Source organism: Anolis carolinensis, unplaced genomic scaffold, assembly GCF_035594765.1.
Source record: "Anolis carolinensis isolate JA03-04 unplaced genomic scaffold, rAnoCar3.1.pri scaffold_14, whole genome shotgun sequence".
Taxonomy (NCBI): Eukaryota; Metazoa; Chordata; class Lepidosauria; order Squamata; family Dactyloidae; genus Anolis; species Anolis carolinensis.
The window spans coordinates 13,127,067-13,143,057 of record NW_026943825.1 but is presented as its reverse complement, the minus strand read 5'-3'; the positions used below and the strand labels follow the sequence as shown (position 1 = coordinate 13,143,057).

Genomic DNA, 15,991 nt, shown 5'->3' with positions numbered 1-15,991 from the left:
AGGTGCCTCGGTTTATATTCAGGTTGGCTTATACTCGAGTATATATGGTAATATCTCTTAGAGTCTCAACCAATTCAACATAGTTTGTGGCAGCCACAAACACTACGTTTCTGGAGTAGAACAACAACTTTCAAAGCAAGGACTGCACAATTAAATAGAAAATAACACTTTCAAACCAGAAACAGATTTTTTTTTTCAAATGTAAGAGATAGTATGCAGTTTTCACAATCCATACAAGAGACAAAATCTAGCTCAAAATCCACCACTCCACGGCATACGATACAAAGTCTTTCTCCCTCAACTCTCACCACTGTTGTTGGCAAAGAGTGTCACCAAGGTCTTCTTTGCACTGTCACTGTTGGGCGGCATGCTGCTGCTGACCGAGGTGGGCGTCTGAAGGTTGCTGCCAAGGGACGTATGAGCGACGATAGGCATGGGGTTGGCCACAGGCTGCACACTGACAGAAACTGCCGGGGGGAAAAGCATCAATCCGTTATTTATTTATTTGCTACATTTATATGCCGCCCTTCTCACCCCGAAGGGGACTCAGAGCGGCTTACAAATTCAATTTACATACAATATTATATTATTAGCATAGTACAATACTGGTAATAAATTACTATATTGTACTGTATCAATATATTGTAATATTATTAGTAATGTTACATGTAAAATATAATATATAATTAATATTATTATATTGTATTATTAGTATTATATCGTATTACAATATAATATTATTAACAATATATACATATAGTCTGCAGGAGCGGAGAATATCCGCATGAAATAGTGTAAGAAAAGCCTTGAGCCTTCTCTGCCAAAGAATGCAGATGCTTCACCAAACTACAAATCCCAGAATCACGCAGCATTGAGCCATGGTCATGAAATTAGAGATGACTGTCCCTCTCAAAGAGGAGTTCTAGGTGTGCCTCCTGAAGTAGCTTCCTCTTTTGCTTAGGCTCAGCATTAAGATTATTGTATTACGCGAATTTTGGTAAGGTCACATATTGACACAAAAGGTGTGCAAATAGGGCAAATAAGCATATAGAAAACTAGCTGTACCCGGCTACACGTTGCTGTGGCATATGGGAATCCTTTGTTGGCCAGGTGGAATAACAGTAAATGGCCTTGCAGCCTCAAAGCCTGGCCGTTTTCTTCTTATGGAATAGGCTTGCTGCTTGGAAGCCTGGGTTCTAGGGAAATGGTTTTTTGGGTTGCTAGAATTGCAATGAATAGCCTCACTGCTTCAAAGCTTGGCTGCTTACTACCTAGGGGAATATTTGGCTAGTCAGCTTCAATAGTAAAGAGTAGTATTGCTGCTTCAAAGCCTGGCCGCCTTCTACCAAAGTCAATCCTTTGTTGGTCTGGTTGAATTGCACTGAATAGCCTTGCAGCTTCTATGCCTGGCTGTGTTCAACCTAAGGGAATCCTTGTTTGGCGAGTTGGAGTAGCACCTTCAATCAAAGAGGTGCTTTGAAGCCTGGCTACTTCCTTTGTAGGGAAATCCTTGTTTGGCCAGCTTGAATTTATTTATTTATTTATTTATGACAACATTTATATCCTGCCCTTCTCACCCGAGAGGGGACTCAGGGCGGCTTACAATAAACACACATATAAAAATTATACAGTACACATAAATCAGATTAAAAATTATTAATTTACATCAACATTCATAAAACATTCCAAAATACAAATACAAATGGAATTGCACTGAATAGTCTTGCAGCTTAAAAGCCAAGCTGCTTTCTACATATGGGCATTGTGTTTTCTTTTCTTTTCTTTTTGATGGTCACTCCTTGGAAAGTGATTAGTTTTGTGGCCAAATTTGGTGTGATTTGGCCCAGTAGTTTTGTTATTAACTTGGTCCTAATTATGCACATTATATTTATATATACAGTAAAGTCTCACTTATCCAACATAAACAGGTCAGCAGAATGTTGGATTAGCAAATATGTTGGATAATAAGGAGGTATTAAGGAAAAGCCTATACATTATGATTTTACAAATTTTACAACAAGCAGTTCAATACACAGCAATGTTATGTAGTAATTACTGCATTTATGAATTTAGCACCAAAACATCACAATGTATTGAAAAGATTGACTACAAAAACATTGACTACTAAAAGGCAGACTGCGTTGGATAATCCAGAACATTGGATAAGCGAATGTTCGATGAGTGAGACTCTTACTATATACCGTGTTTCCCCAAAAATAGGACAGTGTCTTATATTAATTTTTGCTCCCAAAGATGAACTAGGTCTTATTTTCAGGGGATGTCTTATTTTTCCATGAAGAAAAATTCACATTTATTGTTGAACAAAAAAATGATCATTTATTATATTTATTATAATGTGTGTGTGTGTGTGTGTGTGTGTGTATATATATATATATATATATATATATATAATATTATTATATTATGTTATAATCTATTATGTGCAGTAGTTGTCATCACAAACCAGCATAACCAGACAAACTCTGAATCCTATCAAGAATCTCTTATTACTACGAATATTTCCATTTACAACACTCTATGGTACGTACATTTACCGATCTGCTCTGGTGTTTAGTTCGTTGGGCATGCTTCCAAACAAAAACTTTGCTAGGTCTTACTTTCGGGGGAGGCCTTATATTTAGCAATTCAGCAAAACCTCTACTAGGTCTTATTTTCTGGGGATGTCTTATTTTAGGGGAAACAGGGTATATATATGATAAGCATGTCATGACTCAGGGATGTTATAGAGTGAGGCTAGAAACATCCCTGGTTTTCCTACCCGCAGAAGTGGAACCATTCAGCCAGCTCATCCCAAAGCACTGACTGTACTACAGACCAAACACAAACACAACTACTGTCTGTTCCTATAGCAGGGACTACCACTTCTTAAGCTATTCTCCAAACCCGCCAGAAGGCAGGGAAGGAGCAAGTAGGAACAGCCAGACGAGAACAAGAGCCATTAAACATGCCGATCTGTTACACCCACAAGGATATTAATAAGTAAAGATAAGATTATTTTGTAACCCCCCCTTTGTATGCCAAACTCAAGAATGTGAGATGAATCAAACATAATAAACACAGACAAATGCTTCACCTAAACCTCTCTAAAATCCTAATCCTCCCCCACCCTACACCTCCATGACATATCATTCTTATTATGGGACTAAAGGGCCATGAACCTGGTTGGTCTAAACAAGCTTCCAAAGAACATGGCATCCATGATAGAGAAAATAAAAAATTAATGGGTCTGAGTCATCTGCATCGGATTCAGGGTCATGAAGCGTCTGACTTCAGGCGTGTCTTTGGTGAGAGAATGCAAGAATAGTATCCTGTCAACTGGCATTTGTTTTCTTGCAACTGACTGCCTTCTTCATACAAAAATATTGACTTGCTATTGAAAGCAATAATAGTGCTTTGGATTTCCCCCCCATAGATTTCTTACTACATTCATATGAAGAACAAAAAGTCATTTGTATATATTTTATATAGTTTGTCATGTTAAACGAACACAGATTTTGGGTTGCTGTGAGATTTCCAGGCTGTCTAGCCAAGTTCCAGAAGCACTGACCAGCCTCAGTTGGCACTATAACTCTATCCTGAATTTTATTAGGTCCCTTTTATTCTGGTATTTTAAGTGATGATGTTATTTTATATTGCTGCTGCAGTCCCCCCCACCAATGAAGTCGACTGAATTGTACTTGGTGGTTGATTGATTTCCTGCTGTATTAACTCTTGTTTTATTGTCTTACTGTGTTTTACTATTTTTTGTATATTGTTTAATGTATTTATGCTGTTGTTTTTGTAAATTGTGCTAGTTGGGCCTTGCCCCATGTGAGCCGCCCCGAGTCCCCGTGGGGAGATGGTGGCGGGGTATAAATAAAGTTTTATTATTATTATTATTATTATTATTATTATTATTATTATTACAACACAGCAAACAAGATAGATATGCTGGATTTCGTATCGCAAAATCACAAGTCGAACACTTCCCAAGTGTCTAGGACTGTGTGATGTATTTTCGGATGATGCGTACAGATCCCAGTCGGGTGGCCTTTTGCAGTTGGCAGATCGTAATTTTGTCAAAGTCTGTTGTTTAATTATTATTATTATTCTTTCCTGACATTTCACCTGCATCTATGGCAGGCATCCTCAGAAGTTGCGAGGTCTGTTGGAAACTAGGCAAGTGGGGTTTATATATCTGCGGAATGTCCAGGGCGAGGCAGGTGTGAATGTTGCAACTAGCCAGCTTGAATAGCATTGAATAGCCTTGCAGCTTCAAGGTCTGGCTGCTTCCTGCCTGGGGGGAATCCTTTGTTGAGAGGTGTTAACTGGCCCTGATTGTTTCCTATCTTGAAGTCCTCTGTTTCCAGAGTGTTATTCTTTATTTACTATCCTGATTTTAGAGGGTTTTTTAAATACTGGTAGCCAGATTTTGTTTTTTCATGGTTTCCTCCTTTCTGTGAAAATTGTTAACATACTTGTGGATTTCAATGGCTCCTCTATGTAGTCTGTCATGGTGGTTATCCGAGTAGTCCAGCATTTCTGTGTTCTCAAATAATATGCTGTGTCCAAGTTGGTTTATCAAGTGCTCTGCTATGGCTGACTGCTCTGGTTGCCTCCTAACAAAGGATTCCTCCAGGCAAGAATCGGCCAGGACTTGAAGCTACAAGGCTCATCAATGCTAATCAAGGCGATTAATTGCAACATTTACACTTGCCTCCAACAGACAAGAGTTTTTTCTCCCACCCTGGACATGATTCCACAGATATATAAATATGCCATGCCTAGTTTCCAATATACCTCACAACCCCTGAGGATGCCTGCCATAGATGTGGGCGAAACGTCAGGACAGAATGCTTCTGGAACATGGCCATACGGCCCAGAAAACTTACAGCAACCCAGTGATTCCGGCCATGGAAACATTTGACAATACAGTAAACCTAGTGCTTTGGATTCTCCCCCCCCCCCTCCCCCGCAGATTTCGTGCGGCATTCATATGCAGAACAAAAATATATGTTTTTCTGTATTTTATATACCGGTAGATTGTTATGTAAAAAGAACATTGAGAGGAGTAGGGTGTTTTTCCCCCCTCTTCATTGCCACCAGCTGACTGCCAGGTACATTCAGATATTAATTTTTAAAATGTGTATGTCCATACACACACAAACATATACATACACACACTGTATATATAACCAGGAGGAATGAAAAAAAAAATCAGTTAATAACTCATTCTCAAACTGCCCCCCTTAAAAATCAAATTGCTCCCCTTTGGAATGTGAGCCCCTTTGGTTTAAGCAAACAATTAACACAAAAAAGGGGGACAAATGAACCCCAACATTAGGCTCAGACACTAGATATCCATCTCCCCTCAGCCTTTCTCTTCCTCTCTTTCAGCGCTCCCCACCCCACAAAATCGCTATCTGATTACAACAACAAGTCTAGAATTTTGCATTTGCCTCTACTGCATTTCACTTATCAGTGTTCCAAGTTTCAACGTATCCCTTAGAATTCTGTTCCTATCTTCCAACATCCTAGCCACCCCTCCCAGTTTGGGATCATCTGCAAACTTGATAAGGACTCCCATTTGCCCTGTCTTTTAAGTCGCTGATAAAAATTTGTTGGTGGCTTTCCTCCTTGATAAACCCATGCTGGTTCCTATGCGTTGTCATCAATATTCTGGCAGTTGTAACCGTCCATGTGTTTCACGTCGTGTGCCATATTTCTTTGATCCTAAGATATCACTGATTGTAAGATGCACACTAATTTCAGTACTACCAACAGAAAATAAAGCTGCACTTATATACATATTTAAAATCACCCTTTTTTCGTGTCAGGAGCAACCGGAGTTGCTTCTAGAGTGAGAGAATTGGCCGTCTGCAAGGACGTTGCCCAGGGGACGCCCGGATGTTTTGATGTTTTACCATCCTTGTGGGAGGCTTCTCTCATGTCCCCGCATGGAGCTGGAGCTGATAGAGGGAGCTCATCTGCGCTCTCCCCGGGTGAGATTCGAACCTGGCAGCCTTCAGGTCAACAACCCAACCTTCAACTCACAAGGCTTTTATCCCCTAGGCCACCAGAGGCTCCTTAAAAAATCACCCATGATTCTAAGACATGCACACAATTTTAGAGATGTTTATATGGTGGGGAAAGGGAGTTTTGGATTGAAGAAATAAAGTAATTACCTCTCATGCTTCCTTACCGAGAGCTAAGAGCAATTAACCATTTTTTCCTGTTTACTCATCCTTTCCCATTAACTTTAGCCCAAGGGTCCCCAAACTACGGCCTGTGGGCACACATGCGCCCCCGAAAACATTTACACACACACACCCCGGTGTTTTTGCCACAGCTGCCTGTCCTGTGGGTTTGTCCCCACAGCAGCAGCTCCCTCCATCTCTGCCAAGGAAGGCGCATGCGGTGCGAAGGAGGAGAAAGGCGTGCACATTTCCCTCTTTCCACACACCTTTCCTGCTGCCGCCGAGGAAGGTGTGCATGAGGGGAGGGAGGAGGGAAAGGCGAGCACCTTTCCCACCTCCGCATCCGTGCCACACGTGCATTTCCAGTCTTTTCCCTCGCCCGGTGCGCACCTTCCAATGCTTTGCATGTGTTTATTGTGGTATGTTAAGTATTCTTTAATTAATAATTAATTATTAAGGGGTGCTTTGTTGTGCTTTTGGCGCACAAAGGCAGAAGGGGTTGGACTAAATGGCCCAAGGGGGTCTCTTCCAAACTTCTATATTATTATTATTATTATTATTATTATTATTATTATTATTATTATTATTATTATTATTGCTTGGTGGCCATTTATCAGGGGTGCTTTGATTGTGCTTTGTGTGAGCCTGAGGCAAAAGGTAACTATATTCCGGCCCTCCAATGGTCTGTGGGACAGTGTACTGCCCCCCTGTTTAAAAACCTTGAGGAGCCCTGGTTTAGCCAATCGCCATACATAAAATAGTTGGGGTTTACATAAAACTCAATATTAAACACCATTAAAATCATGGTACTTCATTTAAAAAAATCAGCAAGGTAGCAGTTAGTAAGGCAGCCTAAATTTGTGGGTTTAGTTACGATGTTCTTTCTGTGAATCTATAGGTCCTCTAGCACAATTCTATGATCAACCTCTGGAACAGGGGTCCCCAAACTTTTTAAACAAGGGGCCAGTTCACGGTCTCTCTGACTGTTGGAGGGCTGGACTATAGTTTTTTTAAAAAAACTATGAACAAATTCCTATGTAGTGCACACTGCATATCTTATTTTGAAGTAAAAAAACAAAACAGGAACAAATACAGGCTCAATGTTAATCATAATCATAATAAAAATAATAAAGAGGATTGGAAGAGACCCCTTGGGTCATTTAGTCCAACCTCCTTCTGCCTTTGTGCATCAAAAGCACTAGAAAAGCACCCCTTAATAATTAATTATAATTAAATAATAATTAAAATACCATTATAAACAAGCAAAGCTTTGGAAAGCATGCACCAGGCAAGGGAGGAGACGCATGCACCTTCCTCAGCAGAGGAGGGAGCTGCCACCGCAGGGGTCGGATAAATGGCTTTGATGGGCTGCATGTGGCCGCCGGGCCTTAGTTTGGGGACCCCTGCTCTGGAGGAAGATGCACTAGATAACATTCCGAGAGGAATTGCCTAATATGAGGGTTTTCCACCTCCATATCCCTACCCCCCAGAAAGTGGAGGGCCCACTGTACTTCAATAGTCCTTAAAAGCTTGAAGACAAGAATTTCTAGACTTCCACCTGGAGGAACTTCCAGAATTGGGGTGCTGCTACCAAGAAGGCTCTGACATACATCACATCCAAGATTTTAAATCCTATATTGGTTTACAAAAGGCACGGGAGTTCTTAAGGTAGCAAAGCCCACCATTCATTGCCAGCTCTGCATGAGACTCCTGGAACCATGAAAGTAATACAAGGGAAGTTCAATTCCTAAATTCTCAAAACAGTGAGATTTCATAAGCACGATGCGAAGGAGAAAGACAAGGCAGTTTTCAAGACAGCACAAAGTACAAGGACACGTGTGTACGCTGGGCCCAAATGAAACAGCCAAGGAAGGTAATGCATGAAACAGGACATTATCTGATATTTTTGCAAAGCACGGGAGATCGTACCAGTAGCAGTTTTATCCACCAAATTGTAGTCCTCAACCACCGAGTCTTCGATCACGTCACTGATCTTCTGCCACGGCTCCAACTCCTCCTCCTCGCATTCCATAAATAGGTCTGTGTCCGCCATCCTGGTGAGAAAGAAAGAGAAAGGATGTGTCAACATGCCTTCTTGGGCTACAGAATAACAACATAGGACCAACTAAGGCAACTTTTTCCAAACTTTTCAAACCTCAGAGAACACCCCCCCCCCCCAATTTCAAGGATTCCCTGGCTTATTTAAGGGATTATTTGTTAACCTGGTGCTCTCCAGAGCTGTTTGAATGCATTTCCCATCATCCCCATTCATCATGGGCATTTGGGACACACAATCTACATTTCTAGGATGCAGCGACCACCTGTGGAATCTGCTGTGACATCTTAAAAAGTAAAATAAAGAACTTTGTGGAACCTTTAAGATTTCTCTCATGATCTGTACTTAGTAAAATATCACCCAGAATTTTTTGCTATATTGTACATGTACATGTGTTTGGGAGTAGCAATGCAGAAGAATCAACTGAATGCAAAATGTATCAATACAATCTTTCAAAACATTGTTGCCTATAATATTTGAGTAAGCATTTGTTATTCCTATTCAAACATCTCATAACAGTCTGGAACACCTTATTATATTGTATCTCATCACAAAAACACAACAACACTGCTGTCTTCCTTACATGGGTTGTCCTCTTTTTGACGTCCAGGACCATTCCCTATTCTTTCCATGTTATTTCTATAATAACATGGAAAGGAATTATTTGTTAAATTAGTAACAGCCAGGAAAAGTAAACCAATTATTTGTTAAAGTAGTAATAGCCAGGAACACATCAGGTATACCTCCTGTTGTGTACCTCCAAATATATAGACACAGTCTGGTCCAAGGATTATGTGAAAGGCTTTTGGATGAACGGATTTAAGCACTTTACATGTTCTTTTAAGTTTTGTATATTGTTTTTAATTGTTTAACGCTTATCTGTTTTAATTGCTCTATGTTTTATTTTATTGTATTGTTGTTTATTGGCATTGAATTTTGCCAGAGTTGTAAGCCACCTTGAGTCCCTCAGGTGAGAAAGGCGGGATAGAAATGACGCAAATAAATAAAATAAAATAAATATAGACGACTCCACAATTGGACATAAAATGAAAGGAAATGTCTTACATCGCTATAGGTATCGCTAATCTTATCTATGTTGTATTATAATGAAATACGGACACATAATATAATCTGATGGGGCCGAGAAAAGAGTTACCCTCCCCACCATTTGTTACTTAATGCCAGGGATCAAACTTTAAACATTATGAATTGAAAGTATCCGTTCTATCACTGACATTGCAAAATTACCCACCACTGCTTTGGAAGCCACATAAAATTAAAGGATTTCTCCATCCAACATACACCACACACACACAGTTCTCGATGAATGGACATATTTTTTCCTCTTCCTCCAAAGGACGAATGAATTAATAAATAAATGAGGGAAACAACGGACAGACACACTCTGTTCTTTCCCTTTGCTTTTTTCCCTTGAAAGCTGATCTGGAGATATGTTTTCCCCGCTACAGGTGATCAGATATGGGCCTAATTAAATTGTAAGAAATGTGACTGAAACAAACTTAAGACTTGCTCCCTATATAGCTCTCTTTCAATATCTTTTATCTTAGCTGTGCCTAATATCAAGATTTAAACCTCGATAAAATATTGATGACCTGCTCTCTTATACAGGAGGCCTATTCACCTTCTGTACCTTCCCTCATCTCTTGCAGCAAGGGATTATTTTTCTGGACGATCCCATCCATGCCGAGGGTCCCTTCCCTGCAAAACGCTAAATAATCTGTAGTCTCTCAAGGAACTCAATGGGATGAACAATCACTGTTTAAACACAGGCCTCAAAAAACACCCAGATGGAGTTGGCGCTTGATCGACAGAAACAGAAGCCCAGGAGCAACAACAGAAAGGGACGCTGCTCCAATAGCAACTTCGGAGCAACAAGCCAGACAGACTGTCTAGGAAAGCAGGGTTGGCTTCCAATACAGAGAAAAGGGCGCCAATCTGCTCTTTAGATATGAAAGCCGATGCAAACAGATCCAGCCTTTGTGAAGTATCTCTTGCTTGTAACTCAAGGACTGGTGGAACATTCAAGCGAAAAAATGCCCTCACATCCACTGCTCTGGTTCCCTTTTAAAGAAACGCATCATGCCAAGCCAAGCAACAAAGAGTGGGTTGAGGCCATTAACTGTGGTCACCACAACTTCAGCCTTGGCATGCAATATGGGCAATGCCTCTGTAGACCTTGTCAAACTCTTGCCTGTTTGAGGCAAGTGTGAATGTTCCAGTTGGCCAGCTTGATTAGTATTTAATGGCCTTGCAGATTCAAAGCCTGAGGAACATTCACACTTGCTTCAAACAGACAAGAGTTCTTTCTCCACCCTGGACTTTCCACAGATATACAAACCCCACTTGCCAAGTTTCCAACATATCTCACAACCTCTGAGGATGCCTGCCATAGATGTGGGTGAAACGTCAGGAAAAAATGCTTCTGGAACATGGCCATACAGACCGGAAAACTCACAGAAATCCAGTGATTCAAGCCATGGAAGCCTTCGACAACACATTATATACTATTATTTTTAGAATCATAGAATAACAGAGTTGGAAGAAACCATATGGGCCATCGATTCCAATTCCCTGCCTTGCAGGAGAAGCACAATCAAAGCACCCTAGATAGATTATTATTATTACAATAGAGTCTCGCTTATCCAACCTTCGCTTAGCCAACACTCTGGATTATCCAACACAGTCTGCCTCCCACCCGGATCCACAGTTACTTCTCTAGGCTGCAAGTATTGAACTTTTTACGAATTTAACTTCCGACAATGATGTTATTGCAAGTTTATTTTATGCAATTCTATCTGTAGTCAATGTTTTAGTAGTTAATGTTTTTGTAGTCAATGTTTTCGATACATTGCGATGTCTTGGTGCTAAATTCGTGAATACAGTAATTACTACATAACGTTACCGTGTATTAAACTGCTTTTTCTGTCAATTTGTTGTAAAACATGATATTTTGGTGCTAATTTTTAAAGGGTAAAAAGGTTTTCCACTGATATTAAGTCCAGTTGTATCCGACTCTGGGGGTTGGTGCTCATCTCCATTCCTAAGCGGAAAAGCCAGCGTTGTCCGTAGACGCCTCTAAGGTCATGTGGCCGGCATGACTGCGTGGAGTGCCGTTACCTTCCCGCTGGAGCGGTACCTATTGATCTACTCATATTTGCATGTTTTCGAACTGCTAGGTGGCAGAAGCTGGGGCTAGAAGCAGGAGCTCACCTCGCTCACCGGATTCAAACCGCAGACCTTTCGGTCAGCAAGCTCAGCAATTTAATCGCTGCGCCACCAGGGACTCAAATTTGTAAAATCATAACATAATTTGACTTTTAATAGCTTTTCCTTAATCCCTCCTTATTATCCAACATTTTCGCTTATCCAACGTTCTGCCGGCCCATTTATATTGGGTAAGACTCTACTGTATTGCTATTCTCTGCACTTTCCCTTAGATTTCCAACCTACTTTGCAAGATTCTTTGCTCTCGTTTAAGAGATCAAAGCAGAATATTAATACAAATAATAATACTAATTCCCAGGTACACTTTGGACTGAAATACACTTGTAATGGCACACCACTACTCATGCTTATTTGCCAAGATGTCCCACAACATCCAGGATCATTATCATTAATCTACACTAATGATATAAATACCTGACAAACCAATATTCAAAAGCAGGAGGGTGACACAGTCATCTGAATCTATTTGGTTATAGCAGCAATTAAGTGACACACCAAAGAAACCAATTACAACAGCTGTCAGAGGGAAGCATAACTCACTCTCTAGTAAGCAGCACTTCGAATGCAGAATTCAGAGATTACAGTGAAAATGAGTCAACCACATGTTGCTATGATACAGAAAATGCAATGGCCATTTTAGGATAGGATCGGGATTACGATTCAAAAACAACGCAAAAGCTGCATTTGAGTCCCCTTTGGGGGAGATAAAGCAGGGTATAAATAAATAAATATAATAATAATAAAGATGGGTTCTGGACAAAGGAAGCATCTTCCAGAAGATAACGTCAACAGGTGAATCAACTAAGTGAAGTACATGAGGATAGAGCAGCATTTTCCAGATATAAATGGAAATTATAAAGAAAAAGCATTGTGTAAATAAGATGCATCACTACTAGCAACTGTAAACAACAAGTGAAATCAAGCCATATAAATAATAGATAGAAGTGACAACAGAAAGCAATGTGGTGGTTTTAGTGTTGGACTATGACTCTGGAAACCAAATTCTGCTCAGCCATAAAAAAGTGATTTTCCTTAAATCACTCTCTCTCAAAGGAAGGCAAAAGGAAAAGAGAAGGAGACAAAAGTGCTATTTAATTATAATTGCTCTATGACATGTAATTATAATGCATATAATGTGGTTGGGACCAAACACTCATTATAGATTGCCTGAGGATTGCTGTATGTTGGAAACCTCTTGAAGGAACATAATAGTAAAGTCATGCCGAACTAAATTATAGTTTTCTCACATGGTGCAAGGATAGAGTAACAATGCACACGGGTGGACTGAAAGGAAACTTCTCATAGGTTGGAGAGCAATAACCGCGTAACAAGTGTGGCATCTTCATATACAGTTCGTTTATTGTACATCAGCCTTCATAACATACAAAGATGTCCATATGGAGCAAGAACATGAAAAAGGAGGCTTTTATTCCCACACACAGAATCATAAGTTGGAAGAGGCTCTCCATGGGCCAACCAGTCCAACTCCCTTGTGCCAGGCCGGAAGGCACAATCAAAGCCCTTCTGACAGATGGCCATCTAGCCTCTGCTTAAAAACCTCCAGAGAAGAAGACTCCACCAGACTCTGAGGCAGCAGATTCCTTTGTCAAACAAATCTGACCATTGGTCTCTTCTAACTCTAGGATTCTATGATTCAATGTGACCCAGTCATGTCTGGTGAGATTAGAATCCTAGAGTTGGAAGGGACCCCAAAGGTAATGCAGTCCAAACCCATTCTGCCAGGCAGAAAAGCACAATCAAACCCCTCCTGACAGATGGCCAACCAGCCTCTGCTTAAAGACCTCCATTGGATTCTGAGCCATTTACGAATAGTTCTTGCCACAAAAACAATATGTGCAGATTACATAAATGTGGGTTTAATATGTGTGGGTATGAATGAACTGAATGGAAGGAAGGAGAGCTAAATTTTGAAGATTAAGGCCTGCAATGACTAACTACCTGCTTGCTGAATTGTAATTAAAAATTGCTAATAAGACCTGAAACAGCTGACCTGCCTGTAAACTGTGATAAGAACTGTAACAGTGATAAGAGAAATGTTTACATCTGTAAACATTTGTTGACTTGATGAACTTTTGGGGCAGAGACAATGGCTCTTTTACGGTAAGTTAAGGATGTTAAGAAGGAAGTCAACACAAGGCCAATATTAATCAAGAAGAATCAACATCTGGGCCAGGAAACTGACATGGAGTCGGTGTTGAAGACGGCTATAATTCATTTACAATTTTGGGACGTCAGCAAAATATTGCTATATAAGTGACCTTATAACAATCCAAAAATTGTGGCAAACCAGAGGAGTCTAGCTCACCCGCCATGCTCAGTGGAGATGGTGTATGAGAGTGGCAGATATGCAATGGAAGCAGTCTGGTCATTTTTGGTCATTTCCTTTTCTCAAGGGAAGAGGAAGGAGTGGATTTTGGAGCCATGATATGTGTTGCAGGGAGTCGGTTCTGCTGTTGGCATTGTTCTTAGTGGGAAAAGGATGCATTTTGGAGTTCTGGAAATACTAATGCACTGGTAGGCTGCAGGGAAAGCAGGGTCTAGCCTGAGCAGGTGCTTCTCCAAGGAGGGAGAAAGAATATGGTAATACTTGGATGTGTGCAAGAAAATGAATGCATGAACATGTTTATGAATGCTGAGTGAAAATGTACCCCTCCTTTGTCTGTATGTTAGCCAATGTAGTAGGTTGATTGTGAATCCAATGTACAGTAGAGTCTCGCTTATCCAATGTAAACAGGCCAGCAGAATGTTGGATACGCGAAAATGTTGGATAATAAGGAGGGATTAAGGAGAAGCCTATTAAACATCAAATTGTGTTATGATTTACAAATTAAGCACCAAAACATCATGTTCTACAAGTCCGCCACTTATTTGGGAGCGTGGCTGCACTTGTGTTGTTGTTGGGCACGTTGCTGCCTAGAGAAACAGCTGTGGATCCGAGAGGGAGGCGGACTGTGTTGGATAATACAGAATGTTGGATAAGTGAAAGTTGGATAATCGAGACTCTACTGTAGTTACACAGAATCTGTATGTCTAATGTCATTCTTTGTTGTTCTGTAAAAGTTCTGATATACCTCTCACACTGAAATTGCAATAAAAGGAACCTATGCTTTAAAAGTTATTGAAAAGCTATCCATAACACTCTGACCGCCAGGAACGTCAATACAGTAGAGTCTCACTTATCCAATACTCGCTTATCCAACGTTCTGGATTATCCAAGCCATTTTTGTAGCCAATGTTTTCAATATATCATGATATTTTGGTGGTAAATTCGTAAATACAGTAATTACATGACATTACTGCGTATTGAACCACTTTTTCTGTCAAATTTGTTGTATAACATGATGTTTTGGTGCTTAATTTGTAAAATCATAACCTAATTTGATGTTTAATAGGCTTTTCCTTAATCCCTCCTTATTATCCAAGATATTTGCTTATCCAAGCTTCTGCCGGCCAGTTTAGCTTGGATAAGTGAGACTCTACTGTACAGTATTTCTGCCCTGCCCTTCTCACCCAATGGGACTCAGGGCGGCTAATAATAATAATTTGATATAATAATATTGTATAATATAATGATATTAATTATATATTATATATTAAATGTAATATTACTAACAATATTACGGTATAATGGTATAGTACAATATAGTAATATATAATGCTAATATTGTGCTGGAGCCTCCGGTGGCGCAGTGTGTTAAAGCGCTGAGCTGCTGAACTTGCAGACTGAAAGGTCCCAGGTTCAAATCCGAGGAACGGAGTGAGCACCCGCTGTTAGCTCCAGCTTCTGCCAACCTAGCAGTTCAAAAACATGCCAGTGTGAGTAGATCAATAGGTACCGCTCTGGCGGGAAGGTAATGGCACTCCATGCAGTCATGCCTATGGCCACATGACCTTGGAGGTGTCTACGGACAACGCCGGCTCTTCGGTTTAGAAATGGAGATTGGCACCAACCCCCCAGAGTCGGACATGACTGGACTTAACGTCAGGGGAAACCATTACCTATAATGGTATAGTACAATATAGTAATATATAATGCTAATATTGTGCTATGCTAATAATATAATACAGTAGAGTCTCACTTATCCAACACTCGCTTATCCAACGTTCTGGATTATCCAACGCATTTTTGTAGTCAATGTTTTCAATACATCGTGATATTTTGGTGCTACATTCATAAATACAGTAATTACCACATAGCATCACTGTGTATTGAACTATTTTTTCTGCCAAATTTGTTGTCTAACATGATGTTTTGGTGCTTAATTTGTAAAATCATAACCTAATTTGATGTTTAATAGGCTTTTCCTTAATGCCTCCTTATTATCCAACATATTCGCTTATCCAACATTCTGCCGGCCCGTTTATGTTGGATAAGTGAGATTCTACTGTATATTGTATGTACATACAACTTGTAAGCCGCTCTGAGTCCCCTTCGGGGTGAGAGAGGGTGGGGTATAAATGTAGCAAATAA

The 15,991-nt window shown here is 40.2% G+C and overlaps 1 protein-coding gene across 4 annotated transcripts in view; it reads right to left on the bottom strand.

The window, feature by feature from the left end:
- pogz (pogo transposable element derived with ZNF domain) overlaps nt 1-15,991 on the bottom strand; it is a 71,162-nt gene that overhangs the window by 44,563 nt on the left and 10,608 nt on the right. For all 4 annotated transcript variants that reach the window (XM_062965273.1, XM_062965272.1, XM_062965275.1 and 1 more), the window contains 2 exons: nt 8,127-8,251; nt 309-467 (listed from right to left, as the gene is read on the bottom strand). In XM_062965273.1, the coding sequence (XP_062821343.1) occupies nt 309-467; nt 8,127-8,251 (284 nt within the window). The remainder of the gene's footprint in view (nt 1-308; nt 468-8,126; nt 8,252-15,991) is intronic.